Raw genomic sequence first — 21,380 nt, 5'->3', positions numbered from 1 at the left:
CTTCACTTATCCCAGAAGGCACTGGGAATATGCAAATTCTCTCCTCAGGACTCGCTCTATATTTCAGGAAAATCATTAGTGGGAATATTGACCAATAATAATCAATATAGTAAGAATCCCATTTGCATAGACTATATAGTGCAGAGAGTTATCAAACATGTCTGAAGATAAAGTGCATAGAAAGTATAAAGAAAAGGGATATACAGTGCCTTGCGAAATTCGGCCCCCTGGAACTCAACCTTTTCCCACATATCATGCTTCAAAACTTAAAGATACCAAATGTAAATTTTTGGTGAAGGATCAACAACAAGTGGGACACAATTGTGAAGTTGAATGAAATTTATTGGTTATTTTAAATTTTTGTGGAAATTCTAAAACTGAAAAGTGGGGAGTACAATATTATTCGGCCCCTTTAACTTAATACTTTGTTCCGCCACCTTTTGCTGCGATTACAGCTGCAAGTCACTTGGGGTATGTCTCTATCAGTTTTGTACATCGAGAGACTGAAATTCTTGCCCATTCTTCCATGGCAAACAGCTCGAGCTCAGTGAGGTTTGATTGAGATCGTTTGTGAACAGCAGTTTTCAGCTCTTTCCACAGATTCTCAATTGAATTCAGGTCTGGACTTTGACTTGGCCATTCTAACACCTGGATACGTTTGTGAACGATTCCATTGTAGATTTTGCTTTATGTTTGGGATCATTGTCTTATTGGAAGACAAATCTCCATCCCAGTCTCAGGTCTGTTGCAGACTCCAACAGGTTAAGAATGGTCCTGTATTTGGCTCCAGCCATCTTCCCATCAATTTTAACTGTCTTCCCTGTCTGCTGAAGAAAAGCAGGTCCAAACCATGCTGCTGCTGCCACCACCATGTTTGACAGTGGGGATGGTGTGTTCAGGGTGATGAGATGTTTGGCATGAAGGCAACACAGATCGTTTGGCATTGTGGCCAAAAAGCTTGATTTTGGTTTCAACTGACCAGAGCACCTTCTTCCACATGTTTGGTTTGTCTCTCAGGTGGCTTGTTGCAAACTTTAAATGACACTTTATGGATATCTTTGAAAAATGGCTTTCTTCTTGCCACTCTTCCTTAAAGGTCAGATTTGTGCAGTGTATGACTGATTGTTGTCCTATGGACAGACTGTCCCACCTCAGCTGTAGATCTCTGCAGTTCATCCAGATTGATCAGGGGCCTCTTGGCTGCATCTCTGATCAGTCTTCCTGTTTGAGATCAAAGTTTAGAGGGACAGCAGGGTCTTGGTAGATTTGCAGTGGTATGATACTCCTTCCATTTCAACATGATCGCTTGCACAGTGCTCCTTGGGATGTTTAAAGTTTTGGAAATCATTTTGTATCCAAACCCGGCTTTAAACTTCTCCACAACAGTATCACGGACCTGCCTGTTGTGTTCCTTGGTCTTCATGATGCTCTCTATGCTTCAAACTGAACCCTGAGACTATCACAGAGCAGGTGCATTTATACGGAGACGATTACACACAGGTGGATTATATTTATCATTAGTCATTTAGGACAACATTGGATCATTCAGAGATTCACAATGAACTTCTGGAGTGAGTTTGCTGCACTGAAAGTAAAGGGGCCGAATAATATTGCACGCCCCACTTTTCAGATTTTGAATTTCCACAAAAATGTAAAATAACCAATAAATTTTGTTCAACTTCACAATTGTGTCCCACTTGTTGATTCTTCACCAAAAATTTACATTTGGTATCTTTATGTTTGAAGCATGATATGTGGGAAAAGGTTCAAGAGTCCCAGGGGGCCGAATACTTTTGCAAGGCACTGTATATCATTCTCTGAATATTCATATGAATGTTGTCTCATAGTGAGCTTGTCTCACATTAGTGGTCGTATTGCAGATTCAACTCCAATGCAGGGGTAATTTAACTTTGCAAGTGTGTTTTTATGTAGCTAATAATAGCTAAAGCTCACAGTGAATGATATGTATTCATGGAGGAAGCCTCCTCCCCCTCCAAGGCTGACGTATGGTGGGCTTGTATATATCCGCATGTATAAAAGCCTCCCATTAATCACGGCTGGATTCCTGATCACTGCTCTTAGGAAAAAAGCATTATTTTGGGGGATTTGCCATATGAGCTCTATAGCAGAGCAGACCTATTCCGATATTATGGTGCCGTTACATTGAGCAACATAAAGAAAAAGCCAATTAAATACTCCTAATAAAAAGTTGTCTGAGAGGTTTCTCTTTGTACTTTGCTGGGGTTCGATATTTGTACCATTATGCATTTGTCTGAAGGAATGCTTACTAATCACCTTTATTTGGGCCTAAATGCTCATAATTATAGATGGAGAAAGGTGGATGTCAGTCTGCGTCTACTTCATTTATAAATGGAAAAACATCTGGTTTTCTGCAGCCACTACTTTATGGAGCTTAGGCTAGTTTCACACTTGCTTTTTTTTGCAGCGCGTTTTTCCCGCAAAAAAACGCATTAAAAAAACGCATACAAATGCATACAAACGCTGCGTTTTTTTCCAGCATTTTAATGCGCATGCAGGAAAAAAACGCAGCGTTTTTGCGCGTTTGTATGCGTTTTTTGTGCGTTTGCGTTTTTTTTTACAGATTTTGGAAAAACCCCACAAAAAAGAAAAAACAACCATTCAACAACACACAAGACCAATGGGACTTCATTGTGGGTGTGGTATGTTAATATATATACACCCTGTCTACAGTATTCTTCACATTTGCTTGATTCTTCTCGTGACCATGGATCTGCGCTGGAAGAGTTTTCACTTCAACTTGGATTTGGACATCGCGATGGCTCAGGCGTATGCAGTTGCTTGCCATGAACAAAGGAAGAGAGAGAGGCAGCGAAGACGGCGGCATATGTGGATACATCCGATTGTTGAACTCCGGGAGAGCCGTGGGGCATACCACACCCTCTACAGCGAGCTACGTGCAAACCCGGAGAAATTTACTGATTATATCCGGATGTCCCACGAAAATTTCATGGATTTGCTTGCTCGTGTCCAACAATCCATCCGGAGACAGGACACACAGCTCCGTCGTGCGATTCCTCCTGAGGAACGGCTACTGGTGACATTACGGTATGTTTTAAAAACAAAGGGGTGTGGTCTGATGTTTTTTTTTGTAAATTTAGTATTCAAAACCTTGGGTAATTAGTTTTCGTGAATGTACTAATATTTTTTTTATAGTTTTTAAAAATAATATACATAAATATTAATTTTACTTCTTTGTCTGTTCACAGATTCCTGGCGACTGGAGAAACCCTATCCTCACTACACTTCCAGTACCGTATTGGAATCTCTACCTTGTCTGGAATTGTTGCTGACACCTGCCGGGCTCTCTGGAATGTTCTTTGCCCAGAATTTATGCCCCTGCCCACCGCTGAAAAGTGGATGGAAATTGCTGACAAATTCTGGACAGTATGCAATTTTCCCAACTGTTTGGGAGCTGTTGATGGGAAACACATACGGATCATCAAACCCCAAAGAACGGGATCTGAGTACTATAATTACAAAAAGTACTTTTCAATAGTACTCATTGCAATTGCGGATGCCGGATGTATGTTTGTAGCAGTGGACATTGGAGCATTTGGCCGTGGTAATGACTCGCAGGCTTTTAAAAACTCAGACATGGGCCGGAGGTTGTATGGCAACCAATTTAATTTCCCTATGCCACGGCCTCTTCCTCACACCGAAGCTCCGCCACTGCCCTTTGTAATGGTTGGCGATGAGGCTTTTCAAATGTGCGGAAACTTACTGAAACCCTACTCCAGCCGGGACTTGGACCACACCAAAAAAAATTTTTAATTACAGGCTGACCAGGGCCAGAAGAACTGTCGAGTGTGCTTTTGGGATTCTTGTTTCCAGATGGCGAATTCTGGGCACGGCCATTAATCTTAAACTTGAAACAGTCGATGAGGTGGTGAAGGCCTGTGTGGTTCTACATAACTTTGTGATGGCTAAAGAGCACCCGACCTTTGAACTGGACGATGATGCTCCTAACCCATTGCCTGAATTCACTCAGCACACTCTCAGGTCATCCGTTGAAGTTGGCCAAATGAGGGACAAATTTGCGGCCTACTTTATTTCTGATGTAGGACGGGTGCACTGGCAAGATGAAATGGTGTAATGTTGTTGTTTATGGTAATAAAAATCCTTATTTGATACCATTACTGAGTGCACTATATTTTTTAAACTCCGATTAATTAAAAAACTTCCCATGTATAACTGAATTTTGTTATGTTCACACACCTGGGCAGGTAAATACACATACGAGTTAAAATGCAGCATTGCTAGTCTGCGTGAAATATATTGGAATGAGCAAAGCTGCAGGCCATGAATCAGGAAACCATTTTTTTTCAAGATAAAATTGTGCAAATAGTTTAAAACAAAGTATGTGATTTTCTCAAAACACAACACTCAAAACCCAACCCCAATGAAAGTCCATGGGGAATACAAGTCAGCATTGAGTGGATGAATGTAATCTGCTCCATTAAAAGTTATTACACTAGGCCTTTGAATGACTATACTAGGCCGTGGTATTTCAAATATGAGTATACTAGGCCTTGGGGCTAGTAGTATAGTAATATGTGAAATACCACGGCCTAGTATAGTCATACCAAGGCCTACTGTAATAACTCGATTTTTAACAACTAGCATCTTGTTTCACCAAAAACAAACTGGTGAAACTAGAAAGAAACTTATTTTTTAGACAAGTTTCAACAGTTTGTTTTTCATGAAACCAGATTCTATTTGGTAAAACTAGAGTTATTACACTAGGCCTTGGAATGACTATACTAGGCCGTGGTATTTCAAATATGAGTATACTAGGCCTTGGGGCTAGTAGTATATGTGAAATACCACGGCCTAGTATAGTCATACCAAGGCCTACTGTAATAACTCGATTTTTAACAACTAGCATCTTGTTTCACCAAAAACAAACTGGTGAAACTAGAAAGAAACTTATTTTTTAGACAAGTTTCAACAGTTTGTTTTTCATGAAACCAGATTCTATTTGGTAAAACTAGAGTTATTACACTAGGCCTTGGAATGACTATACTAGGCCGTGGTATTTCAAATATGAGTATACTAGGCCTTGGGGCTAGTAGTATATGTGAAATACCACGGCCTAGTATAGTCATACCAAGGCCTACTGTAATAACTCGATTTTTAACAACTAGCATTTTAAACAACTAGCATCTTGTTTCACCAAAAACAAAGTGGTGAAAATAGAAAGAAACTTTATTTTTTAGACAAGTTTCAACAATTTGTTTTTCATGAAACCAGATTCTATTTGGTAAAACTAGAGTTATTACACTAGGCCTTGGAATGACTATACTAGTCCATGTTATTTCACATATGACTATACTAGCCCTTGGGTTGGTTTTTAACATGTATTTACCCATCAGTGTGTGTGAGCGGCGCAAACAACATTAATGAAACTTATTAATGGTGAACCACAAATGTAAATTTATTTTTTATCACAAAAAAAAAAATTAAAAATTATTTTTTACGGCGTTTGGGGGCAGATGGTTTCAATTTGGGGGTGTGCAGGGAATATGCAACACTTGCAGTTGAAGACGGTGTTTGAGGGGAAGGGGCAACAAAACTTGTGGGGGAAGGTAGTCCAGTTAAGGGAATTAAACTTGGAACACTTGTAGGAGAGGAAATCTGTTCAGTTACATTAGTTGTAATGGCATGTCGCCGTAGGCTTGTGTGCCTGGACCGACTTTGGCCCAATGCCCGCCTTGATTGATTTCGCCTTGAAGTAGGGGCAAATATGGAATGTAGGTCCCCCGTCTGCTGGTATGGCTGCTGCTGCTGAGGTGGCGGCTGCTGCTGCAGAGGTTGCGGCTGCTGCTGAGGTGGCGGCTGCTGCTGAGGTGGCGGCTGCTGCTGAGGTGGCGGCTGCTGCTGAGGTGGCGGCTGCTGCTGAGGTGGCGGCTGCTGCTGAGGTGGCGGCTGCTGCTGAGGTGGCGGCTGCTGCTGAGGTGGCGGCTGCTGCTGAGGTGGCGGCTGCTGCTGAGGTGGTGGCTGCTGCTGAGGTGGTTGCTGCTGCTGCTGAGGTGGCGGCTGCTGCTGAGGTGGTTGCTGCTGCTGCTGAGGTGGCGGCTGCTGCTGCTGAGGTGGCGGCTGCTGAGGTGGCTGCTGCTGCTGAGGTGGCGGCTGCTGAGTTGGCTGCTGCTGCTGAGGTGGCTGATGCTGCTCTTCTTGGTCAGTGCTCGTCCTTGCAGGAGGACTGGTGGCGGCAGTGATGGCCCAGGTTTGCAGAGTGGTGGTGGCAGGGCTACTACATGTTGTTGTAGCGGCAGGGCTGTTCCATGTTTGCCTAGTGGTGGCTGAGCTCCACGCATGCATGGGATTGGCGGTGGTGCTCCAGACAGGAGCAGCGCTTGCCATGGTGGTGTCGGTGAAGTGACCAGCTGCACTCAGACTTGTGGTGGTGTAACGGTGGGTGTCCAGCCTTTGAAGAGAGGTGTCCGTGCAGTGGTATGCAGCACAAGTCGGTAGTGAGGTGAAGCGAGTCAATGGTGGCACAGGTGGAAAGGACACCACTGACTGCTGACCGTACCGATTATGCTGCATAGCCTGCAAGAAAGCATTGTTGCAGGCCTGCAGCACATTCAGCTGTTGATCAGGACTAAGGTGTTCCGCCATGCCCTTTTCAATCTTACTAAAAAAATGGTGTGCTGGTCTGTTGAGGTCGGCCTCCAGACGGTCAAGGCGCTGTTCTACAGAATTGAAGCGGTGTTCAAAGTGGTTAAAACCACGTTCCATCAGTGCAAAACCGCTTTCAACTCTGTCGGACAGTGACTTGAGGCTGGAATTAAATGTCTCGCTCAAATGCATAAACTCGGGCAAGACATTCCTGTCCAAGGCCCTCTGCCGCTGGCGGGTAGTGCCCGCATAACCAGTGGCAGAGACCTGGGACAGGGGAACACCTGATGGCCCAGCTTCCTGGTCACCAGCTGTGTGTGTGTGGGACCTGCAAGGTGCTTCCTGGCTGTCGGATGGCTGGGACGGGTCAGAGGACGTCCGAGGAAGGACAGCTCCAGGGCCAGGTTGCAGGGTGCTGCTCCAGGTGCTGTGGAAGAAAGGAAAATCATTACTACCATGCCTTTACAAGAAGCATCAGCTGTGGATTAGAAAAACACAGATTAATAAAAATAAAAACCCAAAATGTATAATACTTACGATCTTGTGGCAAGGACCGGTCTTAGGAACTGCAACGCGTGATAGTGACGGTATCTAGTTCTGGTCCTTGACGCAGATCCACTGCGAACCTGGCCCTCAGCACGAACATCACTGTTGAAGCGGTCCTTGATCGAACGCCAACGTGTTCGGACTTTGTCCACTGTTGATAAAAAAAAAACAGTGCCGTCAAGGACAACAGTCACTGCTTCACAATTTAGCAATACAATACTCAAAGCAGTCACTGTACACCCCGATGACACTGTTGGGTTTCCTGCTAGAATACACCTAGCACGAAACCCAACAGTGCCGTCAAGGACAACAGTCAATGCGGCACAATGTAGCAATACAATACTCAAAGCAGTCACTGTAGACACCGATGACACTGTTGGGTTTCCTGCTAAAATACGCCTAGCACGAAACCCAACAGTGCCGTCAAGGACAACAGTCACTGCGGCACAATGTAGCAATACAATACTCAAAGCAGTCACTGTAGACCACGATGACACTGTTGGGTTTCCTGCTAGAATACGCCTAGCACGAAACCCAACAGTGCCGTCAAGGACAACAGTCACTGCGGCACAATGTAGCAATACAATACTCAAAGCAGTCACTGTAGACCCCGATGACACTGTTGGGTTTCCTGCTAGAATACGCCTAGCACGAAACCCAACAGTGCCGTCAAGGACAACAGTCACTGCGGCACAATGTAGCAATACAATACTCAAAGCAGTCACTGTAGACACCGATGACACTGTTGGGTTTCCTGCTAAAATACGCCTAGCACGAAACCCAACAGTGCCGTCAAGGACAACAGTCACTGCGGCACAATGTAGCAATACAATACTCAAAGCAGTCACTGTAGACCACGATGACACTGTTGGGTTTCCTGCTAGAATACGCCTAGCACGAAACCCAACAGTGCCGTCAAGGACAACAGTCACTGCGGCACAATGTAGCAATACAATACTCAAAGCAGTCACTGTAGACCACGATGACACTGTTGGGTTTCCTGCTAGAATACGCCTAGCACGAAACCCAACAGTGCCGTCAAGGACAACAGTCACTGCGGCACAATGTAGCAATACAATACTCAAAGCAGTCACTGTAGACCACGATGACACTGTTGGGTTTCCTGCTAGAATACGCCTAGCACGAAACCCAACAGTGCCGTCAAGGACAACAGTCACTGCGGCACAATACAGAGCAGGGAAATACTCACTAAACGCCTTTTTGGCGGATGCTGTGGCGCTGTCCCAGCCATCCATCAACGCTGCGGCCACCTCATTCCATAGCCGCCGTGTCACCACATTGTCCTTGTACAGCCGGTCACGGCTGTCCCACAACGGCGAACGCTCCTGGACCAGGCTGATGAGCTGCTCATTATCCAGGTAGACGTCTTCATCCCGTTGTGGAACCTAGACAAAACACATTCATTAGAATAATCAAATTTAAATTGACTAAAAAGTTACAAAAAAAGAAACAAAAAAAAGAGTAAAAATAGAAGATAAAAAAAAAAAACAAAACATTACAAATCATTTGATACTTACATTACGTATAACCACCGGGAATTGGCTTGGCTGCTCCTGCTGTTCGCCCTCACTATTCCCGTCCGCAGATGATGATGACGATGTCTGAAAGTTGAAAAAAACGTAAGAGATTTGGAGAAGCAGCAGATATACTTACCAGATGCACGAAAATAATCACCTCACGGTCTGCTTGCGCCAATTCCTGCCGCGATGGGGAATACTCCGATTCTGAAGACATACTGCATGTAAAAATAATAAAAATCATTAGTACATACATAATTTAAAAGGACAGGCATATAATGTAATATACTCACATTCTTCGCTGATATAATGGGTTCTTGGTTGAATGTCTGCTCTTCAATCTGTCTAGTGTAGTAGTGGCAGAGTTTTGGCAGGCACCTCCTTTATATAGACTTTTTTTTTTGGACTTTAGAAGATTCTAACTAGGATAAAAAGTGGACACCACCCAAAAAACGCTGCGCTAAAAAAGCGCATACCTGCGCATGCCAGTGCGCACGTATGCGCATCCATAGGCTATAATGGCCATTTTTAGCGCAAAACGTGCGCATACGTGCGCATGCGATTTTTTCAAGGGCCAAAAAATGCAACATGCAGCGTCTGGAAAATACCAACGCACACCCCAAAAAAACGCAGCGCATGAAAATCGCATACATGCGCTTACAAGTGCGCAGGTATGCGCACCCATGTTAAATATAGGGGAAAAATCGCATGCGCACGTATGCGTTTTTTTCCAGCGCTAAAAAACGCAAATGTGAAACCAGCCTTAGAGGATTACAGCAAAACGTTTCATCACTGCTTTAAACGTATGAACCGTACACAGTAAGCCCCTAAACCCCCACTAGGGGGAGTAGGAGTAGCAGACAGAATTTGAAGGCTATATCCATTAGTTTGAACAGGATTGAAATTCCCACCCCTGTAAATAAATACAAGTGCTTCTCACTAAATTAGAATATCAAAAAGTTAATTTATTTCAGTTCCTTAATACAAAAAGTGAAACTCCTATATTATATAGAGTCATTACAGACAGTGATCTTTTTCAAGTGTTTATTTCTGTTAATGTTGACTATGCTTACAGGCAATGCAAACCCAAAAGTCATTATCTCAGTAAAGTAGAATTAACAAAAAAACAACTGCAAAGGTTTGCTTTTAGAAAGGTCCCCTTTTAGAAAGGTCCCTTAGTCTATTTCAGTAGGCTCCACAATCATGGGGAAGACTGCTGACTTGACAGATGTCTAGAAGGCAGTCATTTACACACTCCACAAGGAGGGTAAGCCACAAAAGGTCATTGCTAAAGAATCTGGCTGTTCACAGAGTGCTGTATCCAAGCAGATTAATGGAAAGTTGAGTGGAAGGAAAAAGTGTGGTAGAAAAAGGTTCACAAGCAACCGGGATAACCGCAGCCTTGGAAGGATTGTTAACGAAAGGATATTAAAAAATTTGGGGGAGATTCACATAGAGCGGACTGCTGCTGGAGTTATTGCTTCAAGAGCCACCACACACAGACATATCCAAGACATGGGTTACTAGTGTCACAAGCCTTGTGTCAAGCCTCTCATGACCGACAACGCCAGAAGTGTCTTACTGGGCCAAGGAGAAAAAGAACTGGACAGTTGCTCAGTGGTCCAAGGTGTTGTTTTCAGATGAAAGTAAATTTTACATTTCATTTGGAAATCAAGGTCTGAGAGTCTGGAGGAAGAGTGGAGAGGCCACAATCCAAGCTGCTGGAGGTCTAGTGTGAAGTTTCCACAATCAGTGATGGTTTGGGGAGCCATGTCATCTGCTGGTGTAGGACCACTGTGTTTTAACAAGACCAAAGTAAGAGCAGCTGTCTGCCAGGAAATTTTAGAGCACTTCATGCTTCCCTCTGCTGACAAGCTTTTTGGAGATGGAAATTTCATTCTCCAGCAGGACTTGGCACCTGTCCACACTGCCAAAAGTACCAATACCTGGTTTACAAACAGTATCACTGTGCTTGATTGGCCAGCAAATTCGCCTGACCTTAACCTCAGAGATTCTATGAGGTATTGTCAAGAGGAAGATGAGAGACACCAGACCCAACAATGCAGACGAGCTGAAGGCTGCTATCAAAGCAACCTGGGCTTCCATAACCCCTCAGCAGTGCCACAGGCTGACAGGCTGATCGCCTCCATGCCACGTCGCATTGATGCAGTAATTGATGCAAAAGGAGCCACGACCAAGTATTGAGTGCATTTACTGAGCATACATTTCAGTAGGCCAACATTTCGGATTTCAACATCATTTTTCAAGCTGGTGTTATAAAGAACTCTCATTTACTGAGATAATGACTTTTGGGTTTTCATTGGCTGTAAGCCATAATCATCAACATTAAGAGAAATAAACACATGAAATAGATCACTGTAATGACTATATAATGAGTTTCACTTTTTTTATTAAAGAACTGAAATAAATTATCTTTTTGATGATATTCTAATTTAGTGAGAAGCACATGTTTATCTGCGTAAAAAAGTTGAAGTATCTTTTTAGGTGTTCAGTTATCTCATTACAGATAATAAAAGTAATATCCACATAGACTTATTAGTGTAGATGCAGGTGATTACAAAGCGTTTGTGGAAATTAATATACAACTATTAGGAAGTGAAAGTAATTTTAATAGATTCAAATAAAATATCTATTTTCTACCTGAATTCCTATTCTCACCCTATATACAGTGTAAGATGTCCCACTTACAACAGATAAAAGATCATGAGCCCCTTTGTATTCTCCCATTCTGATAAACAATATGTAAAATACCCCTCTCACATTTCATTTCCTGTAGAGGAAATCTTTGGTTCTGTAAAATAATAGGCGTTTCTGTACAGAACAGCAATTCTTCCAGTGATGTGTAATTCTCCCCCTTCCCTATTGTCTTAATGCCAATCAAATAGGATAGAGTCATATGTCGCCCAGCAATGTCACAATAGGGGAATATTCACCCGTCAGATTGTTGAGACTGAACACTGGTTTCACACATCTGAATGGGGCAGTTTCTCCTGTATGGAGACTGCAAGTCCTATTCAGATAAATGAGATGGTTGCAGTTTTGTTGCGTATGAGAATGTATGTCCACCCCTACATATCCTTCTCTGTGGACTTAAATGTACGTTGAATAAAAAGATGCTGTTAAATAAAGCAGTTGTATTTGTCTGGCGCTTTTGAAGTACTACACCCAATGCTATAGAGAAAATGCCATTAAACACCATATCTACTCTACACAATGCTGCAATTTGAAAAAACCCCCCACAAAAATACAAAAAAAATTAATACTATAGGTTTTGCAATATTTTGCCTTTGATTTTAAAGCCAAGATTGCACATTCCAAGCCTATAGAATAAGCCCAACTAACAGACCAATATTTCGCTGTGAACCACATTTTTGGATTTGTGTTGCAGGGGACAATCATGGCTGGGTAAAGGCCCTTTTACATTTAGCGATGCACCAGCGATCCGACCAGCGATCCGACCCGGTCAGGATCGCTGGTGCATCGCTAAATGATCGCTAGTGAGCTTTCATACAGAAAGACCTCACAGCGATGCAGCAGCGACGCAGCGCACGATACTTACCATTCACACACAGCGATCCTGCGTCCTCCCGCCCGCCTCCAGCGTCGCTCGTCTCACAGCAGGAAGTCTCAGCAGGAAGCGCCCGACGAGAAATGGAGCCGGACATTCTCGCGCGATCAGCGATGGACAGCGGGGGAGGCGGTCGCTGGTAAGTATCACACATAGCGATATCGCTAGCAATATCGCTATAACGTCACAAAACCAGTGACGTTTTAGCGATATTGCTAGCGATATCGCTTAGTGTAAAACCCCCTTAACAATAGTAATGCAGCGATAAGGATTTGGCTGCTTGCGTTCAGCGGTTACCAATCCAGGAAGTCTTCTTGATAAATGACTCTCCTTCAGCTATTTACATGGAAAAGTCATAATCTAATCTACAACTGCGATAACCTTCAGAAAAGCAATGGGATTATAGGGCTCAGAAACAAAGCTGTTCTTCAGAATGTTTGTGAGCATCTGTAGAAGTGCAGATTTCCCTCACTGGACGTTGTCACAGCCATTTGTATTTCTTGACAGGCGATAAAGGTTCTCACACAGCTGATCAAAGTCATCAGAACCTATGTATTTCGGCCAACAATCTGATATCACGAGGTGGAGAAGGAGTGAGCACTGGGAATTTCAACACATTCTTTTTGCTTTCAGGTGAGATAAGCTGATGCCAAGCATACATCATGTGTATGGGTGTCGGGCGAGAGGACTCTAGGCTGAATGTTCATTTGGCAGACAGCTATCTCGTGCATGGCCAGCTTAGTAGAAACCTGAAAGGACATCCATGCTGCCTCAACTGTGGGCAGTATGAATCAGGCAGCAGCTGTATTATTGCAGATGTGTATACGTTACCCTGAAACATTGCATTTCTCAGAAAACATACTTTGATAAGCCTGCCTGAGACACACATAGGGAGAGACGCTGCTGTAGAAGTTCTGACCACTGGGCCATTGCTTCAATTACACAGGTGACTTTGATTGGACCTCCAGCAATTAGAGATTTATCACCTTTTCTGTTCATAGGAGATAAATGTGGCTTATAGGAAACCCACTTTAAGATGTGGTTGATGGCTATTTCCATAGACTCCACCATACAGTGACATGTTAAAGTTTGGGCACCCCTGAACAAAATTATTGGGCAACCTGCATAGTTAGTACCTAGTAGCACCCCCTTTTGAAAATCACAGCTTGTAAATGCTTTTTGTAGCCAGTTAAGAGTCTTTCAATTCTTGATTGAAGGATTTTCATCCATTCTTCATTGGAAAATTCTTCCAGTTCTGGGAGATTCCTGGGTCTTCTTGCTCGCACTGCCATTTTGAGGTCTAGCCACAGATTTTCAATGATATTCAGATCAGGGGATTGTGAGAGCTATTGTAACACCTTCAGCTTGCTCCTTTTGAAGTAGTCTATTGTGGATTTGGACATGTTTAGGATCATTATCCATTTGTAGAAGCCATCCTGTTTTCAATTTCAGCTTCTTTACAGAAGGTGTTCTGTTTCCATCAAGAAATAGTTGAAATTTCATTGAATCCATTCTTCCCTCTACTCATGAATTGTTCCTCATGCCATTGGCTGCAAAACAACCCCAAAGCACAATTGAACCACCTCCATACTTAATGGTTGGCAAGATGTTGTTATCCTGAAATTAGTGCCTTTTTCTCCACACATAAATTTGATCATTGTGGCCAAAGAGTTCCATTTTATTCTCACTGATCCACAGGACTGGTTTCCAAAATGCATCAGGCGTGTTTAGATGTTCTTTTGCATACTTCTGAAACTGAATTTTATGGCGATGATACAGGAGAGGTTTTCTTCTGAAGGCCATATTTGTACAAATGTCTCTGTACAGTAGAACAATGTACCACAACTCCAGAGTCTGCCAAATCTTTCTGAAGGTCTTTTGTAGTCAAGTTAGGTTTCCATTTGCATTAGCATTTTCATCTTTTAAATCATAAAAATTACAAAAACGAAAATGGGCTGATGCAAGGGTTTGGGTGAGGGTTCTGATTTGGCTCTCCAGTAATCCTACGAGCATCTCACAGAGAAATTTAGAAGTCAGACCTTATCTTGACTTCCATTGTTACAGTTAAGTACCATTTATTAATTACATTTTAAACTGAGGAAAGGGCAACTTGAAAATGTCTTTGTATAGACTTCTGTTTTGTGGGCCTTCACTATTTTCATTTTCAAAGTGCTAGGTAGCTGCTTAGAAGAACCCATACCTTTTTTTTGGCACAAGGCTAGAGGCGGCTGGGTTTTTTTTTTTTTTTTTATAAAGCAGGAAAATTTGCATCACCTGGCCTTTCCTAATGATGATACTGAACAAGCCATAACCATAACAGGCTAAGGTCACAGTTCTCTGAGCACACAAATCTCAAAGGGTGCCCATCTATCTAATATATAAAGCTCTAATATATAAAGCTCAACATTTGAGCTTTATATATTAGATAGATAGATGGGCACCCTTTGAGATTTGTGTGCTCAGAGAACTGTGACCTTAGCCTGTGTGTGTGGGTGTGTGTATGTATGTATGTATGTATGTATGTATGTATGTATGTATGTATGTATGTGTCCGGGATTGGCATCCGCACCGTCGCAGCTACAGCAACAAAATTTGGCACAGTCACGTCTGGACCCCGAGAGTGTCCTAAGCCATGTTGTGAGGCGAATTTTTACCCCGCACGTTCCAATTCACCAAACAATTTTGCCCCTATCTACATAATGGGGAAAAAGTGTGTATCAAGCCCCACCCTCATTATGATGTCATAATGGTTGCCATGGCGATGCTGATGTCATCATAGGTTGCAAGCCCCGCCGCTCATTATGATGTCATAATGGTTGACTATGGGATGGATGTGTGATGGGTATATGGGCACTGGACTATGGGATGGAGGATATGTATGACAAGTATATGGGCATGGGACTATGGGATGGAGGATATGTATGATGAGTATATGGGCACTGGACTATGGGATGGAGGATGTGTGATGGGTATATGGGCATTTTTGTGCTCTGGGCGCAGCGCCAGCAAAAATCAGACCAGCGCACGGTCAGCGTATCCAACGCTAAATATAGGATACACTGATCGCATGCAGTCTCATGCGTTCAGAGGAGCATCTGACCGGAGGGGGCGCGGCTGGGGGCGGGGCTTGGCGGCGGCCCTGCGCCCAAGAACACTAGTGTGAAACTAGCCTAAAAGCGGTAAAATCACTGAAATAATTGAAATGCTGTAGATTTAAGAACGCAATGGCTTTCCAATGCAGTCAGGAAAATAAAAGCATGTACGCGAGATTTCTGAAATACCAGTTTTTGCTGGTACTGTAAAAAGCAGCTTTTAATTTGCATTAAAAAAAATGCAACAAAAACAGATTGTGTGAACATAACCTAATTCACTGTGGATTTTCCATCAGAACATCTGGATGAAAAATATGCATAATATCCAAAACATGTTAATGAGGACTGGTCATACAGGTTTCATACCAAATCTAATGACATGTCTGTGAAGGCACTGTAATGCTGAGTACGTCTTTACTTGCAAAATCCAATTTGCTTGTTATGCAAATGAGTTGCAAGTGCAGCTGAGTGGCACAATGCACTTGCTGCTCTTTCCCATCCACTGTCTACCTTCTGTCTCTGACTAACACGTTACTCTCGCTTCCGTGACCTCCTTTCTCCAATGAGTTCTTGCACAAGTGCAGTCATTACGTGTGCTGGCGCAATAATAAGGACCTGGCGACATTATGGGTGCAAGACTATCAATCTGAACATGCTCAGTCCCAAGCAATGGTGGCGCTGGTGAGAGATCACACTGGAAAAGAAGAGTCAGACAGGAAGGCAAGCCGCGAGCAGATCTAACAGTAATGGAACAGGGAGACAGACAAGTGCACTGCCCCACCCCGCTGCATTTGTGACTTATCTGCGTAAGATTTCAACAATTGATTTCTCTAAACCAGATTTCTGCAAGCAAGGCGAGGACAACTTCAGCATTACGTGCACGCCAATATTTCTGGGCATTAAATCCTGATGACCACTACTTCTTTTTAATTTTACTAGAGAACAGTTGGGATAATACAAAGAAAACAAAAGCAGCACACAGCCAGGCATTTCATGTCATATCTTCAGTTTATAAAAGATTAATTGCAGTAAATTACAGAGTAAATTGCGTTATAATGCAGATCTAGAGGAGAGGGCATTTTGTGTGCAGCTTCTAAAGGTTCAGGACTAATTAAAAAAATAAAAAGGGCTTAAAAACAGAAAGAGCAGCATAATAATGAGAAAATATATCATAAAAAATGGCTGCCAGAATTTCTCCTTTGTACCGTTTAGTCTCCCATAGGAAACTGGCTGCCATTTACAGAAACAGATATGACACGATCAACACCAATTAGGAGTCTGTCACCATTGCAATGTACATACACAAGTATCTCATTACACAGTATTGTGAAATATAAATACCAGAGTAAAATGATTATTGCACATTGAATAGGATTCATCGCAATACACAGAATCCTTATGACTTCATAACCAATTAATTTAATTAAATGCCTGAATGTTAGCCTACATGTGGTTACTAGAGGCCCAGGGTCCCCCAAGTGTGTCACCTGTGACCTCTGACCACCTTCTGCTACGTAAAGTGTGCTACCTTTACATCACTTTGTAACTAGTATCTATCTGAAAATATTAAATTATTTATTTTCGGTTAGTAACCTCAAACGATCTAGTGATGCTCCTCATTATGATCATGTTTGCAAAAACTCAATGGAGATACTGTGGAGACTGTCACCGGTATGGTTAGCGGTGGCGGAATAGGATTGGCGGCTCTATAGCCCCCGGGAATAGACTACATAACCCTTTATGACTTGACGTAATGCTTTTTGTGGATCCCATGAAGTTCTTAGATCAACAAATCCTAATACTAGATAGAATGTCCTACATTTTACTAGAAAACACAGCTTTGGATCTCTCCACATTCCCATTTCCTTCATACTTACCATGCCTTTTACAAATAATGTGTACAACATCATGAACGCCACGGTTGGTAACATTGGCGTGATTAATTCTGCCTCAGGACAAACCAGGGAACACCCAAGTGGAAGTAAACACCCATTTTAGAAGTGGTTTATGTAAACCACGCCCCTTTCTTGACACAGACATGCCCAAAATTGCTGTTTTGTTTTTTTTCAGAGATTGATACACCGTGGACATCCCTTTCTTTGATGCCCCAGGTAAAATAAAAAAATATCTCCCAGACCTGCACCTTTCCAGCAATGTTGGTGCTGTGCCTGCTAGCAGTCATATCACATTGTTCTGTCATGTGACCGCTGCAGTCCATCAGCGGCCGCCGATGGGCTGCAACCTTTACAGTTGATTCAGATGAACCATTCCCATGACATTGCTGGATCGACTCCAGACCGGCAGATGAGTATGCATTTTATTATCTTACCTGGGGCACTTAAGCAGGGATGGTCCAGTAGGGAACAACCCATTTAATGAAAATTCAGGACAATCAAGGCAAACTTGGGACGGTTGGCAATTCGGGTACTATAAGCAATTAACAAGCCATTTTGGTTTGCTGCAAACAAAAAAGAAAATCTGTCTAATATCTGATATATATACAATGTCTCCCGTTTTGTTTGATCCCAAAAGTCTAGAAATTAGTTAAAAATTGCCTAAAATATACAACTTTAGAATTACTGCTTCATTCAAACCCTTGTACACATTTATTGCACTTAGAGGAGCTGGCCGCTGTAGTTCCACAAATGTGCTCAACTCTGCACACGTCTCCTACTAGATCTGCTAATGTTTTGATTTGCTGTGGAGTCTCTTTTTTCAGTCTAATCCTCATCATTGACTGCACTGCGCTCCAGTCCCATTATGCCTACGGATGTAGGGGCAATGACCAGACCTGTTCATCAGCTATCCAGCAATGATATGGCACGGTTTCCTTGGCCATGGTGCAGTGTTAGTCAATGGAGCCTACTGACTGATGCGGCTGCACACATGCCCCTCCATCGGTGGCCAAGTCGGGAGAAGGAAGCTGTGCAGTCAGTGTGCTATAAAATGGGGAAACATTATATTACCGGTGGCATGTGCTGTTAGGAGCACACCTCTAGAATACACAGTGGCTAGCCCCTCTAATGGCTAGTGGTACATTTTCAGCAACTTTTGGACTCTGCCAAGACCTGGAGCAGAACCAGCAGATTCCAAAATATGTTTTTTTTGTATGGCACAATGACTATAGACTGGCCCTTTTAAAAAATAACACAAATTACAGGCTCAGTTTGATAGGCCACAGATAGCCTTGTGTCTGGCAAGAAATGTTCTGGTTTGAGTAAATGGAGGAGATAAAACAATGGCTTAAGAAGATGAATTATGTAAACGCTGAAAATTTAAAATGCTCCTAAGATTAATAGATTGTTCAACTTGAAGGCACATTTTCAGCCTCACTTGGCACAATCCAAAATATTAAAAAAAGCTGAAACCCCCCTCTCTGATGATTGCACGGTTACAACTGGAAATGTCCATAGAGTAATGACGGCGCCATTAGGGCACAGCCACTTCCAGAAGGCGATTGTTTTTCCGCTTGCATGTGGGAATGTTACCATTCTTCTGGGTCCCTTGGATAAACTTCACACATACTTTGTCTTGCTTGAACTGCACTAAGAACCTATAAAAACAATGAAACATCTATAAGTGATCACACTTCTACAAAGTGGAAGAAACTTGTCAACCATGTGCCAATGGGCACGTTACCAATATAGGTGGAAATCAACTTGGGTTGATAAATGGGACTTTGGACAGAGGAAGAGCAACAGTTTATGTTTAACGGAAGCCATCTTCAGAAAATGACCTCTTTTAAACCAGACTTTGTGAGGCACGCATAAAAAAAAAAAAAAAAAAAAAGGCAATTTTTTTTTCTAACATGTTCTTTATATAAAAAAAAAAAAAAAAGTAATAGTTGCAATTTTCACAATGGAGCTTTAAGCTCATACTTCATATCTTTTCAGGAAGAGTTTTCAGCAAGACTATCATCAGAGTCAGGTAACTCCTCACAGCTGATAACAGGATCCACCAATCACATTTGCAATGTCACATCTGACCCTGCTCCCCCCGACTTTTGCACACACATCAGATGCTTCAATACAAAAGATGGGGTCGGAATCAGACCATTGTGGCTAATGTATGTGTTATTTCCTGACACAAAAATAAAATTAGAGTCTATCAAAGGTCAATGGCCACTGTGAAAATTGCAAGCGTATTTTTTATTTATTTTTAATTCACATTGTGTGTTATGGCAAAAAAACAAAAAAAAAAAACCTTGCTAATGAAAAAAAAAATCTTTAATATAAAAAATCTGTTTTAAACAATAGGTAATTTCTTAAAATGTCCACAAGTGATTACACAGGGCTCCCTGAACTCTATGGGGCACCCCTGTAATGCATGGGTGCACGGTTCCTGTACGCTGATATAAAGGAGTGCTGAGCAGGGATCCCCTACATATACATGTATGTACGGAAGACTATCCTAATGCAAAGCAGAGCGGTAACATTCATTTTTCAAAAGTCAAATTATAAGAGAAGAGTGGATTTCTTGAATGCCTTGCGATAATTATTTATGTCCCTTTCTTTGCTTTCTGGAGGATTTTGTTTTCTGTACATTTTGTTTCCTGGATGCCGATACAGTTGAAAGCCGTGATGGAGGAAGGACCATCAGCTGATGCTCCCTCTCCGATCATTCTTTCTTGGCATCTGAAGTCTCGGTGCAGCGGATGCAATGGTGTCACTACATGGCGCCCGCTGTGCTGAGGTTTGCAGCACTTCAGAATGCTCCCTGCAGCGACCGGAGCAGCAGGGGAACAAGAAGAGGACGAGAGTTTTGTATTTTTTTTTTTATTTTGGTGACCATAATACTATGCGGAGGACTATGTGGAGTGCACTATACTGTATGGAGGACTATGCAGAGCTCAGTATACTATACGGAGGACTATTGGGTGTGTATTGTACTAAAAAAGCAGGACTATGGGGTGCATGATACTATATGGAGGACTATGGGGTGCATCATACTATATGGAAGCATACGTGAGGCACATTATACTATTTGGAGGGCTATGTGGAAGTCTTTATATTTATAGAGGGTGCTATGTTGGGCTGTAATACAGTATGCAAGCAGTTACAATGTAAAGGTTCATGTGGGGTCCATCATATTGTGTTAAAGGCTGAGTGGGGACAATTATACTGTTTGGAGGGATAGTGTGGGCGATTAGACAGTGCGGAGAGGTGTGGGGCCTTTATATTGTATGTAGGCCTATTATACTGAACGTAGGGCTGTGTGGGGGTCACAGTTGGGAGATCATACTTTTTCTGCGTCAGTTAAAGTGGGATACAGAAGGGTCATCCTACTGTGCATGTGGGGGTATCATATAGCGTTAGTGGGGCACGTTTTTTGCATCCTACTTTATGGGTGCAATGAAAGGGTTAATCCAGGGCTTCAGGATGAGGAAAATTACCTTGTAAAGGTTGCACAGTTATGAGACATGCTCTTGTGACCCCATCATTTTTTTTTTTGGGGGTGGGGGGTGGCGCTAACTTGAACTTCTGCCTTTGGGCCCCATGATTTCTATGTACGCCTCTGATGCAAGCCATTCCTTACCTTTTATGCAGATCAATTGCATGCATCAACTGTCTAATAGTGAGCAAACATGTAATTCTACTGGCATACTGCTGACAAAAATTTTTCACCATCATAAAAACAACCCATACATTTTATATTGGTACTGCTTCACTTTACGATGCCAATAGGTGCTCAATGTATAAAATACTAAAACAGTGGCAGTAATATCACTTTTAGGAAGAAAGCCGTCTTGGCCACTAAAATGTTCTTGTCTTACATCTTCAGATTAAGGGCAGTTATTCTGATCATGCAGCTATAAGAAGGGGTAAAAGTAGTGAAGGGGTTGCGCACACACCATGATTCTACAAAACTTCAGTTTCTATGGTTGTATCCCCAATATATGGACAGGAGAGACGCTTACCTTTCTTACCTTTTTGCAGCCAAGGCCCTATAAGC

The 21,380-nt window shown here is 42.6% G+C and overlaps 1 protein-coding gene across 4 annotated transcripts in view; it reads right to left on the bottom strand.

The window, feature by feature from the left end:
- Positions 1-16,417: 16,417 nt before the first annotated feature.
- The window catches only part of MYO1B (myosin IB), a 305,050-nt gene continuing 300,087 nt past the window's right edge, over positions 16,418-21,380 (bottom strand). For all 4 annotated transcript variants that reach the window (XM_073546692.1, XM_073546694.1, XM_073546695.1 and 1 more), the window contains one exon: positions 16,418-18,981. In XM_073546692.1, coding sequence (XP_073402793.1) covers positions 18,858-18,981 — 124 coding nt within the window. In that variant the 3' untranslated portion in view covers positions 16,418-18,857. The remainder of the gene's footprint in view (positions 18,982-21,380) is intronic.

The sequence above is a fragment of the Dendrobates tinctorius genome, unplaced genomic scaffold (assembly GCF_039654945.1).
Source record: "Dendrobates tinctorius isolate UK_male_01 unplaced genomic scaffold, ASM3965494v1 ptg000150l, whole genome shotgun sequence".
Lineage (NCBI taxonomy): Eukaryota > Metazoa > Chordata > Amphibia > Anura > Dendrobatidae > Dendrobates > Dendrobates tinctorius.
Note: the sequence above shows the minus strand (reverse complement) of the source record. Positions and strands in the feature narration are given on the sequence as shown.